Source organism: Amblyomma mixtum, chromosome 5 (assembly GCF_055824585.1).
Source record: "Amblyomma mixtum isolate Tamu chromosome 5, ASM5582458v1, whole genome shotgun sequence".
In the NCBI taxonomy this organism is placed as follows: domain Eukaryota; kingdom Metazoa; phylum Arthropoda; class Arachnida; order Ixodida; family Ixodidae; genus Amblyomma; species Amblyomma mixtum.
This window is the reverse complement of record NC_143016.1, coordinates 187,533,841-187,552,232: the sequence shown is the minus strand read 5'-3', so window position 1 is coordinate 187,552,232 and position 18,392 is coordinate 187,533,841. Positions and strand designations below refer to the sequence as shown.

The 18,392-nt window shown below is 49.8% G+C and overlaps 1 protein-coding gene across 2 annotated transcripts in view; it reads left to right on the top strand.

Annotated features, from left to right (window-relative positions):
* Nucleotides 1-16,027, top strand: part of LOC149345160 (glycerol kinase 5) — a 178,668-nt gene extending 162,641 nt beyond the window's left edge. The window contains exons 15-16 of one of the 2 annotated variants that reach the window (XM_089546470.1): nucleotides 503-636; nucleotides 15,238-16,027. In XM_089546470.1, coding sequence (XP_089402596.1) covers nucleotides 503-636; nucleotides 15,238-15,535 — 432 coding nt within the window. In that variant the 3' untranslated portion in view covers nucleotides 15,536-16,027. The remainder of the gene's footprint in view (nucleotides 1-502; nucleotides 637-15,237) is intronic. The other variant, XM_089546469.1, reaches the window with a different exon arrangement.
* The last annotated feature ends 2,365 nt before the right edge of the window (nucleotides 16,028-18,392 follow it).

Below are 18,392 nucleotides of genomic sequence, written 5' to 3'. Positions count from 1 at the left end.
AAAGATGGTTGGGGGGCGCTGAAAGGACGAATTAAACCGCGAAGAAAAATTCGGGGAACACGAAGCTATGAAGAAAAGAGTCCTCGAGAGCCCCGCGGTCCTCCGATTGTTGTCGACCGGACCCCGCTTCCGACGCGCGCGCTAGCGCCCGTGCGCAGGCGCCGATATCTGACATGCACAGATATCTGCGCCCCGCTCGCGCCTGCTCGCGCGTCGCGCCTCGCGCATGCGCAGACAGGCTCCAGCGTACGCCCGTGCGCGTAGGCGCTCCGCCCGTACGCCTCGGAAGTGTCCATCGAGGTGGGGCTTTAGACAGGCTCCAGCGTATGCCCGTGCGCGTAGGCGCTTCGCGTGTACGCCTCGGAAGTGTTCATTAAGGTGGGGCTTAAGGCTTTCCCCTCACCGCACATTAGGTCAACAAAGTGCCCCCCCCCCCCCCCCTGAATTTTTTTTTTTCACCTCTTGAGGCACTGACCTGCTGGCGCTCCCTTGTCCTGCTCAGGTTCAGCGGCGGCGTGGCGCAGAACCCCTTCCTCATGCAGCTGCTGGCCGACCTGCTGCAGGAGCCCGTCATCCGCTCATCGAACCGGGAGAGCAGCGCACTTGGCGCCGCCTACCTCGCAGGTCTCGCTGTGGGTGAGTCGAGAAACATGGGGACGCACAGCACGAGTCTGCCTTGCTCTGAAAAAAAAAAAGTTCGCAGAACAGTTACCACTGTGTAGCGCGGGATTCAGCGGCATCTGTCGAGGTGCTTTCCTTTCACGGTGCATTAGACGTAGAATTTGACAGTGACATGCATATATGCGTAATTATACCGGACGTTTCACTTAACACCCGAACAGTGGGGTATAAGAGTTAATGGAGAATATTTGAGTAATTTGCGATTCGCTGATGACATTGCCTTGCTAAGCCACTCACGAGATGAGCGGCAAGGCATGAGCAAGGAGTTAGACATGCTGTGCAGAACGGTAGGTCTTAAAATTAATGTGTAGAAAGCCAAAGTAATGTTCAACAGTATAGCAAGAGAACAGAAGTTCGAAATTGGTAGCGAGGGGCTGGAAGTAGTGAGAGAATATGTCTACTTAGGGCAGGTAGTGACAGCTGGTCCGGATCATGAGAGGGAAATAACTAGAAGGATAAGAATGGGGTGGAGCTTATACGGCAGGTTCTCTCAGATCATGAACGGCAGTTTGCCAATATTCCTCAAGAGACAAGTATACAACAGCTGTATCTTCCCGGTACTCGCCTATGGGGCAGAAACGTGGAGGCTAGCAAAGTGGGTTCAGCTTAAGTATAGGACTTCGCAGAGAGCTATGGAATGAAAAATGATAGGCGTAACGTTATGAGACTGCAAGCGGGCAGAGTGGGTGAGGGAAGAAACGCGCGTTAAATGATATCCTAATCGAAATCAGGAGGAAGAAATGGGCTTGGGCAGGGCATGTAATGTGAAGGCAAGATAAGCGATGGTCCTTAAGGGTAACGGAGTGGACTCCAAGAGAAGGCAAGCGTAGCAGGGGACGGCAGAAAGTCATGTGGGCGGATGAGATCAAGAAGTTTGTGGGGATGCGGTGACCGCAGCTGCTGAGGGACATGGTTAATTGGAGAGACACGGGAGAGGCCTTTGCCCTGCGGTGGGCGTAGTCAGGCTGATGATGATGATGATGAATGGGGTTCTTCAGTTTTTAAGCATAGGCTTATCGAGTTAGAAGAGCGCATTTTTGGGCATACCATTGTTAGTAGTGTCGCGCATTAAAATACGGCGAAGACCTGCTGACTAGTAGGCTGGTTAGCTAATATTGAGTGACTATTGCTGTTAGGCACCTTAAGTAATATCCATATAATTTTTTTTCTAGAATTTCGAAAACGCGGTTACCCTCGGCGCTGTGGCTCACCATATTTTGGCTATTTCTACAATTTACTTGCACTGGAGGGGTGCTTTGTCTGCTAGCTCCTCTAAAGCGCATGTATTTTGGGTCGATCTAAGCACTCTTATTATTGTTCACTTGCACTCGTGCTTCAACTAGCTCTTCATTCCCAGGCCTTGCCAGTTGTAAACAAAATCTGAGACGTGGCTCGAGATGTGTTTGAGGGTTTGGACCAATCTATCTGAAAGACGATGGGATCTGGGAGGTAGTCACAGCAGTGTGAGCAATTACGAGGTAAAGTAACTACGCTGTCACAGGTGACGGCGCTGGTTTCAGACCACTCAGCGTGGCATATTGCCGTGGTGAGTTCCACTGACGTCATGAGTGGCGTCAGCTGAAACCTTCTCCTCCTCCTTCCTTGGCAACCACCCTCCAACATCACCCCAACGAACGCGGCTTTGACAAAACAGCTGCTTTCATGGCCATCGTATTTGATGGGCGGAATAAATATGTCAGATTCTTTCCTCTTCAGACCTCACTTTCTTCGAGATGCTCGTTTATTTGGCGACAGCCAGACGATGGACGGATGATGGCACACGGACGAACAGAGGAACTGGACTTTTATAACAGTTAAAAAAAACTGTACAGAAACAAATACACACAGAAGAAACACGAGCTACGCACTCATCTATCAAAGCTGCCAAAAAAGTGACGCTCGAGGTCCAAGCTCGCTTCAAAGCCTAGCTCCAAAGCCGGGTCCTGTCTACATCGCTGCGCGAAGCCTGACCTCGGACTGCATAACGTTATGAAACGCGCTGTTAATAATCTAGCTCTAAATTTCCAGAAACGGGCGAGGGCACTGAGAGAGAGAGGAGGCGTCGCAGCACACGATAAGCTACGTCTCGCTCCCCCTGTCTTCTAGAGAGGGCTATATTTCTCTCGAAAAATCTGTCCGCTCTCGCCCCGCTTCGCCAAGGTTACGGAAGGAGGAGGTGCTGGCCCCTGTGCTGAGGTGCACTAGATTTTTTTACCCTCGCACGCAAGCTTCGGGCGCGCTCCTACTCTCGACACCAGTCGCCATCTGTCGGCGCGCGCGGCCCGAGGGACTGCGGGTCGCGCCGGCGCCGCGCGTAGAACGCATGTTTACGTGTTCGCTTCTGCCGTTGTTGTGTCCCATCAGCTAAAGTATGCGGGTGTGTGCTGTGCGTCACTACTCACATTTTCCCTCTTCCAAACAGTACTGCGGTTATCTTGTGCGCAGTTACTCGTTAACGCGACATCCGAGGGTAGTCGACCAGGTGTACGGACTGGAAACCGGCACTTCTAAACAATTTCTGCGCTGTCGTGTCGTTTGTTGTCGCCTTTTACGTGCGATATCTTCTATGATAATTTTATGCATCAGAATGTAGATCTGTTGATTTGACTCAGTGGAGTAGTAACTGTATAGGCGAGCTGCAGACTGAAGGTTGTCCCGACGGAGCGCGTTTTCGATCACCACTACGTGTTCGGCATCCTTGCGCTGAGCTTGCTCTTGTTCCCGTTAAACACATTACATGCACAGGATTTTAAGCACGGCCGCTACCGATTTCAGCTGCTTCTTTCGGAAGGAATGTCAGAGGGATCTGGGGGGTAAAGGTTTATCTATAGTATCTTTCTGCTGTGGGTATCTACACTAGTTTGGTTTGGTTTATTAAGGTTTTACGTCCCAAAGCGACTCAGGCTATGAGGGACGCCGTAGTGAAGGGCTCCGGAAATTTCGACCACCAGGTGTTCTTTAACGTGCACTGACATCGCACAGTACTCGGGCCTCTAGAATTTCGCCTCCATCGAAATTCGGCCGCCGCGGCCGGGATCGAACCCGCGTCTTTTGGGCCAGAGCCGAGAGCCGTAACCACTGAGCCACCGCAGCGGTGCGGTATCTACCTTATTCATAGGAAAATACTATGCGCGATTTCATTACATTTTCCACACTTAGCCAAACGGCTACGCAACACTCTCACACGCGGCGAGAGCTACTGAATAAGATAACGCGACTTCGGACCTCAGAATTAGTGAAAGCTGGATTAGATGCTCATATCTATTCAAGCTTTGATAAATTAAGCGAAAGTACGTTTTTATGCACCAGGTTGCATAAACCATGACAAAATTTGTTTTCTGCTGGCGCTGCGACTCAGTTAAGCTCACAGCGGTAATTTGTTGATAAACTGGCGCACCACGCACGCGACAAGAAAGCCCTGTTTGCGGGTGGTACTTTACGGCCGAAGGATTAAGAGTGCATTGGAATTGGAACTGCATGCTAGCCGCACACCTAATACTTGATATTGAACAAAAAGTTTTTTTTTTTGCTGTGGAACACCAAGACGGTAGCGATATAAGCACGTTCGCGTTCTAAGCGTGAGCACAATTCACGTGAATGTCAAACTAAACGTCATTAAAACGCATCAATAGCGTGAATACTTCCTGCAACACAGCCACGCAGCGGAAGTATGCTCGGCAATGTTTTTTTAGCGCCCGAAGCGCGGCTATATGCAGGCGCGGCCGCGGAGCTACCGCAGCCCCGCAGTCCCCAAAGAAACGCCCGCACCGCGGCGCGCCAGTCGGTGCAAAATGGCCGCGCCCGGGAGAGGCTCAAAATTCTGGTCTATAGCCGCGCGCGCCTTCGGGATTGTTCAGGTGAGCGCAGCTCTTAAACCCCACCTCGATGGACACTTCCGAGGCGTACACGCGAAGCGCCTGCGCGCCCAGCACGCGCCGTGACGGGCGTCGAAAAGGGGCATGCATCTCCATGCGCCTGGCACTGGCTCGCTCCCCCTCGCGAGCCGACTGAAAAAATGTCAAGCCGTGAACAAAAGATGGTTGCGGAGCTGCAAGGATTCCAAGAAAATTTAGGGGAGGCTGAAGAGCTTCCAACCATGAAGAAAAGTCCCCTAGAGCCCCGCGGTCCTCCCATTGTTGTAAACCGGACCTCGCTTCCGACGCGCGCGCGAGCGCCCGTGCGCATTTCGCGGCGTTGCCGTTGTCCGTTGAAAGCAATGGAGCGGGAGCTTGGAAAGGAGAAAGTAAAAGCGCAACCTCCTCCCCTCCTCAGCAACCGGCGCGCCAGTGGGGGACGCAGCTACGCATAGCATCCGTGAAGTCGCACAGTAGCGGTAGAACGCGCGCGCGTGCGTCAGCGGCGGCAGCTACACTGCCGCTCCTTCGCCAGACGTCTCGTTGCAGTCGAGTAAGTGAGACGCATGGCTCCGAAGCAGCCCAGTGATTACGCACCAAGCGGTTCGGGGAAGCGGCAGTGCGTTGACCACAAGGCTTTCGACAAGCACGCTTTAGAATTTCCATAGTGTCTTCGGTAATTTTGTAGTGGAAAAGGGGGGGGGGGTGCTTGGAAAGCATAGGGTAAAATTTGTAAATTGATTTTTGAGGAAAGGAAATGCGCAGTATCTGTCTCGCACATCTCGGTAGACACCTGAACCAGAGAGAAGGCGCCTAACTGCCCTCTTGGAACAGCGGACACCTCAATCGTGCTTTAAGTTAGGTGGTGGTAGTGACAGATGTGTGCTGCATGCTTTGGCATTGACAACGTTGGGCCAGAAACACTGTCACCTGCCAGGGTGGCAGGGTGGGTGGGGACTAGATATAAAGACAAGCGGTAATTTCTTACCACTTATGCAGGAGAACATCCCGTTCCTCTCGCTCATAACGCCTCCCACAGCTGTGACAACCTCACAAAAGAAATACTTGGATAGACCTCGTCTTTCAGAACCAGGCTTTGGTGTAACAAGTCGAGCATGTATCCATCTATTTCTCCGTCCACAAAGCTTCCTTCATGACAATCGAGAACTGCTAGTGGGGTGCTTCTTGAAGAAGGAATATGTGTGAAAAATAAAAAGCTGTCTGTAATTGTACATACATGTCTTGCTCGCTTTCTTTGCCTCAATCTATCGAAAAACTGAAACACCTGATGAGCTGCGCTCAAATTTCGCATTATGTTGTAACGTAATCGTCGGCAATTTTTTCTCTTCTTTTTTCGGCGCGCGCGCGCTGCAAACGCCCTGAGCACGCTGTAGCGGCCTTACACGCAGTATAGTTTTTCGACACTTCCGTCAACTGCTGGACTTAGTTATGTACAAGTATAGCACAGCAGAGTTCGCTGTCTGCAAGAGTGATGGAAGCATTCCTTCTTGATATTTCCCTGGAGATTTCTCTCTTTTCTCATTGTTTTCTTCTTTAGCAGCCGTATCACCTTCCGTTTACCACGCTAGGCGAGTTATTTTCATGCCGGCTAGGCCCTGCCAGATCGCTCTGGAGGAACCGTGATCACTTGCAACGGTTTCCACGATGCTTAGGACTCTTCTGAGCAAAGATGTTCTAGGTGCTCTATTTGCAAAGCTGCCACTTATCCTTGCGGGCTCCGGTGCAAGGATAGGCGGGCATTCTGATCTTGGTTGTCGAGTGCCCCTGTCTGTCTCACCGCCGCCTAGGCACAAGTTCGCTAAATTGACCAGATGCACTATACTTATAGAGTTATAGCTGTAGTTATAGTTTTAGCTATACACCAGCTATAGAGAAGGCGCTGGTTATCTCGCCTATGCCGATAACTCTTTGCACGTGGCGTACAGAGAACTGGAACACCGAGGGGCAATAAGAAACATCGATAAAAAAAAAAAAAGTGGGTAACAGCCCTTCACAACAGTACTTTGGAAGCGGGGATTGGCATGAGGGGACGGTTTGAGTGACATTTTTCCATGATTCTCTGCATGTGGTATTTTGACTCGTAAGTCCTCTATGCGGTGTGACTTTCGGTATTGCGTTGCTGTTTCAACCTCCTTTTATTCTACAGTAGAATTGCTGCGCTGCATTGAGCTTCAGCTGCAGTCTCTAGCTATTTGCGAGCTGCTTCATGGTTACGAAATAAACAGGGCTAGAAGCTATGGCACACCCGCACATCGTTAGTACGCGTCCTTGTCTCACCTCCCGTGTGTTCAGTATCCACGGAGCAGCGCGCGCAGAAATCTTCGCTGCCAACTCGCCACAGTAGCAGCGACATTGCCCTTCATCGGCCAGCATTAAGTTCTCTCGCGCAACCCAGCGTCCTTTCCTTCTCTCACCTCCTCGTCTCGTAATTTCACGGTGCACTGGATACTACCTCCCTCCACAAATGTGGCAGCACCGAGTTTTTGCGTTCTCGAAAAATGCATCTATAAATTTTGATTTGCTTGTTTTTTGCCACTGTGAGAACAAGTTTCGGACCAACTTACACTTTATAAGTGCAGCGAAAAATGTACGCTCACTAAAATGACAAAGAAAAGGTATCAACATTTCGGGCCCAGTTGGAGTCCGTTCGCAGTGAAGGCGGAGAGCGAAGGTGGTGGTTGAAGTATGGCGTAGACGGGCTTGTGAATTTGCGTACGTCTTGGGAAAGTTGCCTCTCATCCTGATTAAAATATGTACATCTTGTTTTGAATGTCATACGGCCCCAGATGAAGGCGTAGTGACAGGCACTTCTCGTTCGGGGTGGCCAAGGCGTCAAACCAATCGTTAACCCAATCCATTACCAACTAGCTTCTTTTGGCGCCTTGCTGAACCCAATTGAATGGTGGTGTGAGGTGACGCTCGGCCGAAGCGTCGGCCACTGCCTAGCTCTTAGTGGTGTCGTCTCTTGCGATGTTGCTTTGTCGTTCTGGTGAAATTGCCCGATTCTCCCATACACGCACCGTTGATATGCACAGTACGGTTCACTGTTAAAAGGAACATACCAGTGCGTAGCATCCGTGCCTCGCGAGCAGCTACCGCCTAAGAATTGCGGCAATTGATGGCACAAGACGCATGCGCAGTAAACATGGCGACGTGGCTTTCCGCGCATGCGCCTGATACAGCCCATTCTCGCCCCATCTAGGCAGCCGGGTTTCGCAAAGTGCCGAGGATCACAGGGTCGCATGTTCCGTTTTACAGTGGACCGTATTATATGCGCACGTTTGAAGCAACTAAAGGATATCTGCAACGGCGTAGGACCTTTCACCCTTACAAACTGCAGTAAAAGGCTTGCTGGGGGGAAGACGTTAGCTATAGACGCTCTTGTACGTGCCGAAGGAAAACTCAGCTACTCACCGGCTAGCGATACGGACATGCTGCTCCTATCCAGTAGGGTGTTGTTTCATCAAGCAGGTCGAGGAAAGGATTAGCCGCAATAATTTCCTTCTTCCGTGGTGCATTGTGCAGTCGGCTGGAGACGAATTCACATGGTCTTGGAATTTTCTTGCATTTCAGCGGCAAATTACACGCAAACAGCAGTGTGTGAATACTTGTTTAAAAGAGCACCTGGATTCGCTGGGAAAACTACGAAACTTTAATCTTGTTCTGCACTGTCGAGACTGCAGAGGGTGTCAACCCGATTTGAAAGGCGTGCAGATGCTACACAAAAATTGCAACCAAGTTTCACATGAGATGGTGGAAGCATTTTCTAGCCTTGAAGACAGCGAAGCGTGTGTGGCATAGACTACGGTGATCCTACTGAAAAATGAGTTCGCGATCCTGCAATCTGCTGCGATTGGAAGGCGTGATTTTACTACGACGGTGCACAGGTCCATCCTTGTGTTTTTTTTTGTGGGCTGAGGCACATGAAAAATTTTCACGCTGGTATCGGTTGAAACATTTTACCACCATGTTTTAACTTCAGGGAACGTTCCTTGTACCATAGTTGGTTGCACCAGTAGCGGAGGGTGCTCGGTCGTTGCCGGGCGGGGCAATAGTCACCGCCCGCCGGTTGACCGTTCCTCCCTGCCGGGCGTACCATCGCAGTTACCCTTTGCTCCAGCATCTTGGGGTCGGTATGTCGGTCTCGATTCTGCGTACCTTGGCCAGGTGCAGCATGTGCTGCATGCATAGCGTACGTGTACTGGTCGAGAGCTCGGTATGAAAGTTCCCAACCGTTTCTCAGTTGCCCGTCACTGAATGCAACCGTTTCGGCTCCCCAGGAACGAATGCGAAAAACGTCTCCGTTCCAGGCGCATCGCGGCTCAAGTGTCTGCGACGCTGGCGGTGATGGCCGATACGCGCGGGAGGCGAGTATGTCCGCCTGTATGCTCTTGGCTGCCTTGGCGACTCCGTCCAAATCACTGAACTGCACGCCTCGTAGGTAGGCTGAGAACGTAGGGTGAGTTTGCCGCGTGACACGCTCTACCTTCTCGCCGTTCGGAGCTGAGGGGTCTGCGATACGATCAAGTTCGTACATCGCCCTCACGTACCCAAGCAAGGATTCGTCCGGATGCTGAGTACGCAGCTCCAACTCGTGCCCCGACGACGCTCGTAATCTGCGGACAAGAACTCCTCTCGAAACCTCGCTCGGAACTCCTCCATTGTGCGTGACCGGTGGCCAGTGAGGCAGAACCAGCGGGCAGCCTGATCAGCCAATGAGAGTGGCACGACACGCGCCAGAATCTCGCCATCGGTAAGCCCTCTCGCCTGCTGGTAGTTCAGCATGCGCTCCAGGTACTCGTTGGCACTGACAAGATTATGATGGCCTCTGTAGCTGGGAACGTCCACCTGTAGACTCTGCTTCGGCGCTGGAGCGGGTGCTTGCATGGTGTTCTGCACGAAACCCGTGAGGCTCTCTATGAGGCGCAAGGCGTTGCGCAACACATCCTCTTGGGGGTTGACCTGGCCAGGAAGTTCTGGCTGAGGGGCCGCGTGGGATGACCAAGGTTGCACAGGTTGCTCCGTGCTCTCCCTATCTGGCGGCATAGCACTTTTCCAGGAGTGCCTAGCGTCGCCACTCGTCTGAGCCAGCTAGTTTGTCGCGTGAATCACCGCTGAGCTCAAACGATATTAGATCACAGGGGCTAGCGTCATCTTGTGGGAATACGCCTGCAGTAGTAGTTACTGTCGCGTTAAAATCTTGCTGCTGAGATGCCGTATCGCACATCCACAGCACGGACTGGAAGTCAATCCCGCTCGCCGCCATGGCTAGCCTGTGTGTTGGCAGTCGGTCACACAGACACTCGGTTTGTCACACCTCTGGCCCCACGTTGGGCGCCAAGAATAGGGGGGTTATTCTTCTAATAACGCTCAAAGGGCTAGAAGCAGTGGTCGCTATCTAGCACCAGCGTGCCAGTCCTAGCAGTCAGAGCTGTGACCCCCAACCCGCGGTGCGGTAAGTCGCCACCAAGGCGGGTTCGGGCCAGAGGGGACAAACACGAGTATTCTACTCGGATGAGCGTTCAGTGCTCTCGAGCAATACAAAACAGCAAAAACAAAGCAACCGCCGTATCGAGGGTGTGTTCCGCTCGTGTAGGGGGTGAAAAGCGAAAAGGGGAGAACGCACGCAAACTGTGGGGGAGGAATGTTCCACTGACCTCGCATGGCTCCTCGCTCACGGCCCGCGGCGAAGTCACATGCGGTGACCGGGCGATATGGGGACGGCAGCGGTCTCCGTGACAGATCCCTGATCCGTGCGTGTGCACGGCTCCCGCCAGAAGATCAGCGAGTCACGGGAGAAACGCGCCTTCTCCCGGGCTGTGGAGAGGAGGTCTCTCCGTTCTAAGGGGTCAAAGGGGGAGCGTCGCTACGGGGCGCGAAAGGAAACAGGGGCGGCGTGAGTGCCCTCCCTCGCAAACTTCTCGAACGGCGCGCGCAAAAAACATCGCGTGATAATTACACGCGGCCGTTACTATGGCGCAGGGGATTCACGTATATCCCCACAGACGTCATGATTGCGGCCTCTGCCTGTCGCTGTGCACTGCAGAGAAGCCTGAACGCCGACGCCGCTTTAATCAGCGATTACGTCGCCATTTGAAATGCAGGCGCAAAAAAATTTTGCATGTTTTACCTACAAGTTTTACACATTCGGCTTGTTTAAACTATAGTCGAATTCTAAACCGTCTTCAGTTGCTCTTTGATGCAGATGCAGATGGTGGTTACCTGGAGAAAGGCTCGAATTACACCCATATTTAAGGCAGATGACCGCACCTCTCCTACCAACTATCGCCCCATTTCACTGTTTAGTATAGCGTCTAAACTGCCCTAGAACATTATTTGTTCCAGTTTAAAGACCTACCTAGAATCTATTAATCCTTTGTTTGTCCGAACCAACACGGCTTCTGGAAGCAGTTATCACGCTAGACCCACCTCGCCGAATTCACGCACGGCTCTCCGCAGTGTTTAGATGACCTTGCCGAGATCGATGCCATTTTCCCACACTTCTCAAAAGCATTTGTTCGTGTTTCTCATGGTCGCCATTATTTAAAGTTGTCAGCGTTTGGAATTCAACAAAATTTGCTTCTCGTGACTAGAGTACTTCCTAAAAGGGAGAGTACTGGGGATGAGGGCGGGGGTTGATGGGGACTGAACAGCAATTGGACAGTAAAAGAGGCAGTGTGTGTGCAAGATGCGCACAGAGTTCAGGGTAGTTGGGACACGACGAATCATAGCGGAAGCGGTACAGATACGGTCTTGCTGGGGTAATGAGTGCGTTGGTCTGAATTTTACGAAGGATTTAGCCTGCGAAATACACAGGTGGGGGTGTGCAGCAGGGAGAACGGCTAGTTCCAGCCTGAATTCTCGGTAGGTCTGCAATATGGCTTCCCCGACCAGAAGGCTCTCGTCACCCAACGATGGGCTGGAACAGCGGATCACTGGAGCCCAGTTAATTGCCTCGCGGGCGAGCTGACTACACAGCTAATTTCCGGCAAGCCCTAAATGCCAAGAGATCCACCCTAGAGTGACTGCATGAGATTTGAGATCCAAAAGCGCCATATTTAGGTCTGAGTGTAAGATGCGTGTTGGGCACTCGTTTATGTTGGCAACTGGTTAGAACCTTGCGGCAGGCAATACTTTGTTTTTTTGGTGCTTTGAATCGTGAGGTGTCATTTATTCAATTTTATTCACTTTTTCGCACTCAGAGTCATGCCAAGGGCTTTCTCTGGGGTTTTAAGTATAGTTTATCATTGAAGTAGATTTTCATGGTGATCTGCCGATTCCAAAGCACTGCATTGCATACCAGTTGAACATTCAAGGGGATCCAGGTCTGTGATCTGGTTAATAAGAATAAGCACTCGTCAATGGTGTGATAATTCTGGCCATTGAGCGGGCCTCTACAAAAAAAGAAAGGGGAGGGGGTGGAGTTACTTCGAAACTGTCTTCCTCATTCCTTCATCATGGAAACGGATAGAGCGGGGTAATTTTAGTGTACTAGTGCTGAAACCCCCAATCTCATATTTCGCTGATGTTTGTCTGGCCGAAGCCTCTGACCCACCTGCCATGGTGCAGGCTGGCCTCCGGATTGTGGGCAGCCTGCCAGCAGTCTTTAAGGCCAACTATGCCAAACACTTTATTAATGCGAAATCATTTTCTTGGCCATGTCGGCGGGGTCGTGCCACCACAACGTGTCCGCAAAATGTGTCCGCAGCAGTTGTGGCGTCCTCAGAAGCGTTAGCATCAAACCAATTGTTGTGATTAATAGAGGACTGTGTGAGGATGCTGCGCAAAGAAGAATTATGTCAGTAGGATGATAGAGCGAAAAATGTCGAAAACGTCGAAATAGCACGGATGTGATATAGTGAGTGGACGGGAAAAGAGCCGTGGACAGCAAAATAGTGGAAAGATAGGCAAAGGAGTAAAAATAAAGTTTGAAATGAATTGAAATTTATTTTATGGGTTATAATTAATTGAACAAAAAGTTTCATTGCCATAGATTTATTAGTTAATTATCAGCAAAAACCATCAGATGGATGAATAGGCTGGACGGGGATATAGTAAGTGGAAGGGGATGCAACCACGGCGCCAAATTTTAAAAACCAAAATGGTTGATTGAGATAAAAGAAGGTATAATCAGAGCAAATAAATTGGTCTTTAATTAAAGCATTAGATAATTGCACTGATTCTGTAGTTAATTAACAAACAAAAAGAAAATGATAAAGAGAGGCGACTAGTGCCGAGGAGGCGTCAATGCTTCCGCATTCTACCAATGCGGGTCGCCGCAGTGTCTCCAATTTTTGCAAACCCCTCTATGACTGCTGTGGGCTTCAAACCTGCTTGTGCGCGAACAGATTAGCTTCGCTGTCCACGGCATTAGACCACTACCTCATAGCCGCCTGTTTAACTGCCAATCTTTTGAGATGTTCTTTGGTTGTTGTCGCTTTTATCATCTTCGATCCGTGGGCACGGGATTCAGAACACCGCTACGCAATGCTCTCTTAAACCGAATCTCGAACCCAAACCGAAGTGAAAACCGGAGTGCGAGCACAGCTAATTTGCATTTGGCCTAACCACGCTAAATCGTCCCCGTCATGTTTTTTAGAACGATAGTTTTAGCGTTCTGTTTCCCTGATCAGAGCTTTTGCGGTGCGATCGGAAAGGATGAGACGTCCTTTCTGCAGACGCCAATGAGGGAGGCCACTCATGTGGAGAGGGGGCAAGTGGTGAGGAGGGTAAAGAGCCGCTCATTGGTTCGCGCCGGGTGCCTGTGAGCGTGAATGTATTTCTGTTCGCCACTGCCGAGTGCATCATTCAATGTCGCGACGGGGCTTGAGTAATTAGCCGTGTTTGCATGAATGCTGCAACTGGTGCATCACGTCGCATCATCTCTGTAGCGCACCGCATTCATGTAAAGGGGGGTAATACGCTGGTAAAGCGCATCACATTAATGCGCCAGATGGGAGTGGATTGAGAGGAGTAAGTCGACTTTGGGACTGCTTACAAACACTGTCGGAACGCATTAGAAATTATGTGAAGGGGATGTGCTGCTGGTCTGGTCCCCTCACATTGCTGCGGGACAGCAGTAGAACGTGCAAACACAGTGTTTCATTAAAAAGCGTTCCACAGAATCGGGATTGCGACACCGCAGCAGTCGACGAGCTAGGCAGGTGCAGAAAAAATCGCGAACTGGTGCGCCGGAAGCTCTGCTTTGCTTTCGGCATGGCCGCATGCACACGTATGCTGCCATATCATTGCGCCAAAGGTAATGAGCTTCATGTAAACGCTGGCGCATTGTATTACGTGTAGTCATCAGATAATCACTCTGTGTGTGGCACTTCTTCAGCCGCCATGGAGAGGAGGAGGACAAATTTTATTTCGTCGAAAGCACGTGTAGATGGTTCCGTGCTAGATGGCCATCAGTCTGCGACTGACGACGACCTGGGCTGCTCACTCCACGGCCCACTTCACGGCCCACACTTGGACGGCCTGGTATGAATGGCCAATACGGCCTCGCACAGGTCAGGAGAAGGATCTTGCAGCAGAGCCGCAGGGGGCGGCTCTTTCGTGCATTCCCACAGGATACGATCATATGTCTCCGGGTCCGTACACCATTTACACTCCGGCTTCACCTCTTGCGGATATAGTTTGCTGAGTATACAAGGACCTAGGAAAGATCTCGTCTGGAGTCTTCTCCAATCACACTCAATGGAGGGCGCAGAACTTTTTCCAGGGGGGGCCACCCAATGGCCAGGTATGGGGGGGGGGGGCAGTAGGTTAGCACCATAAAGGAACTACTTGTGGTCTAAACTGCGCACATTAAACAAAAATCAGAAGCAGCAAATTAGTGCTAGGCTTGGGGAACAAACATTAGAATTTATTAGTGAACAAAGAAGTGCACTCAATAAGCAAAATCCGATAACTTAATATCACCTAAGCATGCTAATCAAGCTGTGTAGTTGTTTTCTACTAGTGCATAAATAATATCCGTAATTCCAGGGGGGGGGGGGGCAACAACGCCCCCCCTTGCCCCCCCTTACGGACGCCCATGAGCACACTCCTGCTCCCTGACCACTGTCTTATCCGGTGGCGGGAAAACCCTCCGGCTCAACTTGCAGTGATTTGTAATGTCCTGGAAGGACACCAGCCCATCCCTCCCCAGCAAACCAAAAACCTCTCAGAGACGTCTAGCTAGACGTCTCTGAGAGGTTTTTGGTTTGCTGGGTCGTGAACCCTCCCGGAGATTGGGGCTCTGTGGACGCACAGGCTTTGCTACGGGTACGAGATCGCGAACGAAAACGCCGAGTCCCCGAATACCCAGCGCGTTTTGCAGCCGAGGTCGCAAGCAAAAACTTTGACTTTGAGTCTAGACAACATAAACACGAAGACCTAGCACTGCTTCCCGCCAAAACCGAAGCATGAAGGCGGCAAGACCATGCATTAGGCGCCGCGGGAGCCGACGCGCAATGGCGTAGATGTGAAGATTACCGCATGTCACAGAAGCGGAGGCAGGGAGCTGAAACTTTGCAGGCGCTAACTGTCTTGCGAGTTTTTTTGTAATGCTGTATACGTTTGGAGAATTGAATGCACTGCTTGTTTACAAAAAGCACTTTTACTCTCAATTCACTCTTGTATTGAAGCTTTGAAGCAATGCGTGGCAGTTGTGACGGGTAGCTCTTTTGTGCAGGATTTTGGAAAGACCTTGCGGAGCTGCGGAGTCTGCAACCGGAAGGCACCGTCTTCGAGCCGAGAGCAGAGCACGCAGCTGCTTCCCGAGCCCTGTTCAACGACTGGTGTCGTGCGCTCGAGCGCTTTACGCACTGGCACACGCCGACTGGCCCCTGACCGTCGCTTCGAAAGAAGGGTTTGGGCCACTTCCTCGCTTGTGCGAGGAGACCTCCAGACAGCGATGTTTGCTTATGTTCTTTCCGAATGTCTTCTATGTTTCTTACTGGGAAGGGGTTTCTTTTAACAAATTTGCATAGACAGAAAATGGCGCCTACTTTGGGTGCTTGGTGACCGTCGTCGTTCTATTCAGTCTGTTATGCACTAGTTTTTGCATTTGTTTAGTTGCTGTACCGAACTGCTGGTCTTCGTACTGTCTCAGTCATGCAATTAATTTTTCATGTATGCATCATTTTATCAGTTTTATGCTAGCGGAGATGTCACGTTGGCTTCAATGACATGATTGTGCTCCCATTTATATTTTTATGTTATTATCCATTTTTTTGCAGTTTACTCTGCCGTACAGTTTATGTGGGTGGCAATGCTTCTTCATTGTGTGATAATCTTCAATTTCTCATGTGGTATGGGGCTGGCTGTGTTTTGGGAAGATAAGCTACAATGTGTTCTCTTCTTGACAGGCGCCACAGCAAAACTGGGAATAATTTATCATAGTACACGCGCCCAGTGTGTGCACATTCACTGGCCGCAATATTCTTGCAGTGCACGGTATTAAATTTAAGCCTGGTTCTCAATTTCGCGCAGTCATCGTCCTCTGTATCGTCTCGTCCATATGTTCTTTATTTTATTTTTTTGTGGGAAGAAAAGACTGGGCATCTGTCTCACTTCTGTGTGGAATCCTCAGCCTCTCTTTGAGGGAAGGCAGTAAGGAGGAAGTGAAAAAAGGAAGAGAGAAAAAGACGCCTACGCGGAGGGTTCCGAAATAATTTCTATGTCCGCAGCAATGGTAGAGGTGGCGCTGGCGAGCGATCTCAAACTTTGGTCACATGAAATATAAATACCCAGAAAGTACAACATTGGGCAACCGCCGGCATAGTTCACTTGGTAGGACTAGCGGCATGGGGTTATTTTTTCTTCTACTTTTTAATCAATTTCCTTTCATGCACAAAATAATTACATTACGAATTTCTCATTGGTCAATGCCACAGATTATATATGTAAAAAAGAAAACATTCACCAATGATTTACTTATCTTTGATGACTGTTGGCCTCCCTTAACCAGGTGTCTCAGGGAAACTTTAAAATATTCTCAAAAATAGGTTTTCTGCAGTAAAAATATGGCTTATTTTGAAACGAATTCAAGCGCACAACAACACGCACACAAGAGAGGAAAGACACAGGACAGGCACCTGTCCTGTGTCTTTCCTCTCTTGTGTGCGTGTTGTTGTGCGCTTGAATTCGTTTCAAAATAAGCTATGCACCATCTAGCCCAAACAGAAGTTTTGTTAAAAAATATGGCTTTCTAGCATACTATTACCAGTGCTGGCGCACACCAGAAAACCAGTGAATTGCTTTTAGTAGTAAGCCAGTTAACTAATTTTTATTCATTAACTTTTAACTATTAGAGTTAGCCACCTAGTTGCAATTAGAGATTTGTAGCCGGTCATTATTAAAAGCCATATCAGTGTTTAGAACTTAGGAAACGAGATCACCCTTGGCACTATGGCTCATCGAAATTTGGCTCTTTTGACTGGTTAGATGGACTGGAAAGGTTGGTTTCGCTGCATGGTTTTCGAAAGTGCATGTATTTGGCATGAAGTAGGCAAATTTTGTCAAGCCACAGCACCGAGGAAAATCTCATTTTCGAAAATCTAAAACTAATATGGCTATTACTAAATACCGGTTACAAATATTTAATTGTAACTAGGTGGCTAACTATAATAGTTAAAGAAGTTAATTATTAAAAGTTAGTTAGCCAGCTTACTATTTAAAAGGATTCACCAGCTTTCTGGTGTCCGCCAACACTAGCAATACTATGCTGCAAAGCCATGTTTTTACGCCAAAAATTCTATTTTTGAGAATTACTTAAAGGTACATTGCAGAGAAATCTGCTCATCTTTTTACAGCGGGACCCCAATCTACACATGCCAAGGATCCTTAGAAATTTCGAATTATTGAATTATTGTCCTGTTCGGCCAATTTCCCTAATTTCGATCGGATTAAACGTCCCGGCTCCTGCCTTTTTTTGAACTCACCGCTGACGGTAGGAGGAGTCAATCAATGTGAGGAGTACCCTTAAGCCAGTCCCGTGTCGGCTTGCCGCTCTGCCATTGGTGGAGTGATACTTTGCAATCGGCGAAAGCAATGAGTCCCTGTGTATTTTTATTTCCGTGCCCCTGATTTGTAGCTATGTTGTCTCCGACTGGATCTATTTATTCACGGAAACATAAAAACGAAACAAAAGCTAAGCCTCCACGCGACTGCCTGAAAGGCACTCCATGCGTTAGTTGACTCCTCCTAACGTAAGTGGTAAGTTAAAAAAAAGGCGGGAGCGGGACGTTTAATCCGATCTAAATTAGAGAAATTGGCTGCACAGGACAATAATTCGAAGTTTGTAAGAATGCTCGTGCAGATCGAGTTCTCATGGTAGAAAGATGAGTTCAGATTCCTGTTTAGTGCACCTTGAGATTCTTCCCTGGAAAACCTGGTATACTCGACTAGTTGAGGCTATTTCATGTGCCTTCAGATCGCACAGCACACGGGCAGCTTCCGTACACTCCCCTCTTTTTCTCTCTGGAAGGGGGAAGAAAGCAACGGGAAGCAGAGGGAGGAAGAGAAGGAGTGTAGAAGGAGAGGAGGAGCTGAAGGGAAAGGCTCTGAAGAGAGGACACATGGCGGTGCGCGGGGAGAGCGCTTGAAAGTGTACACAGTGGTTCCCGAAAGTCGCCTCTCGTTCACCTCGGAATGCTTGATTTTCTTGTGCCGCATGTGATTAGCAGCTGTGCGCACGAGCCTGCGCAGTAGTGGCTGCCTCACTGATGACAAAACCACCGGCGACAACATGGCACATCGGTCGTGCAGCGCAAAGGCAGTGCATACGGCTGAGGCGGATCATCGTGCTCCGAACGTTGCACTTATGCTGAAAGACACTTCACAAAC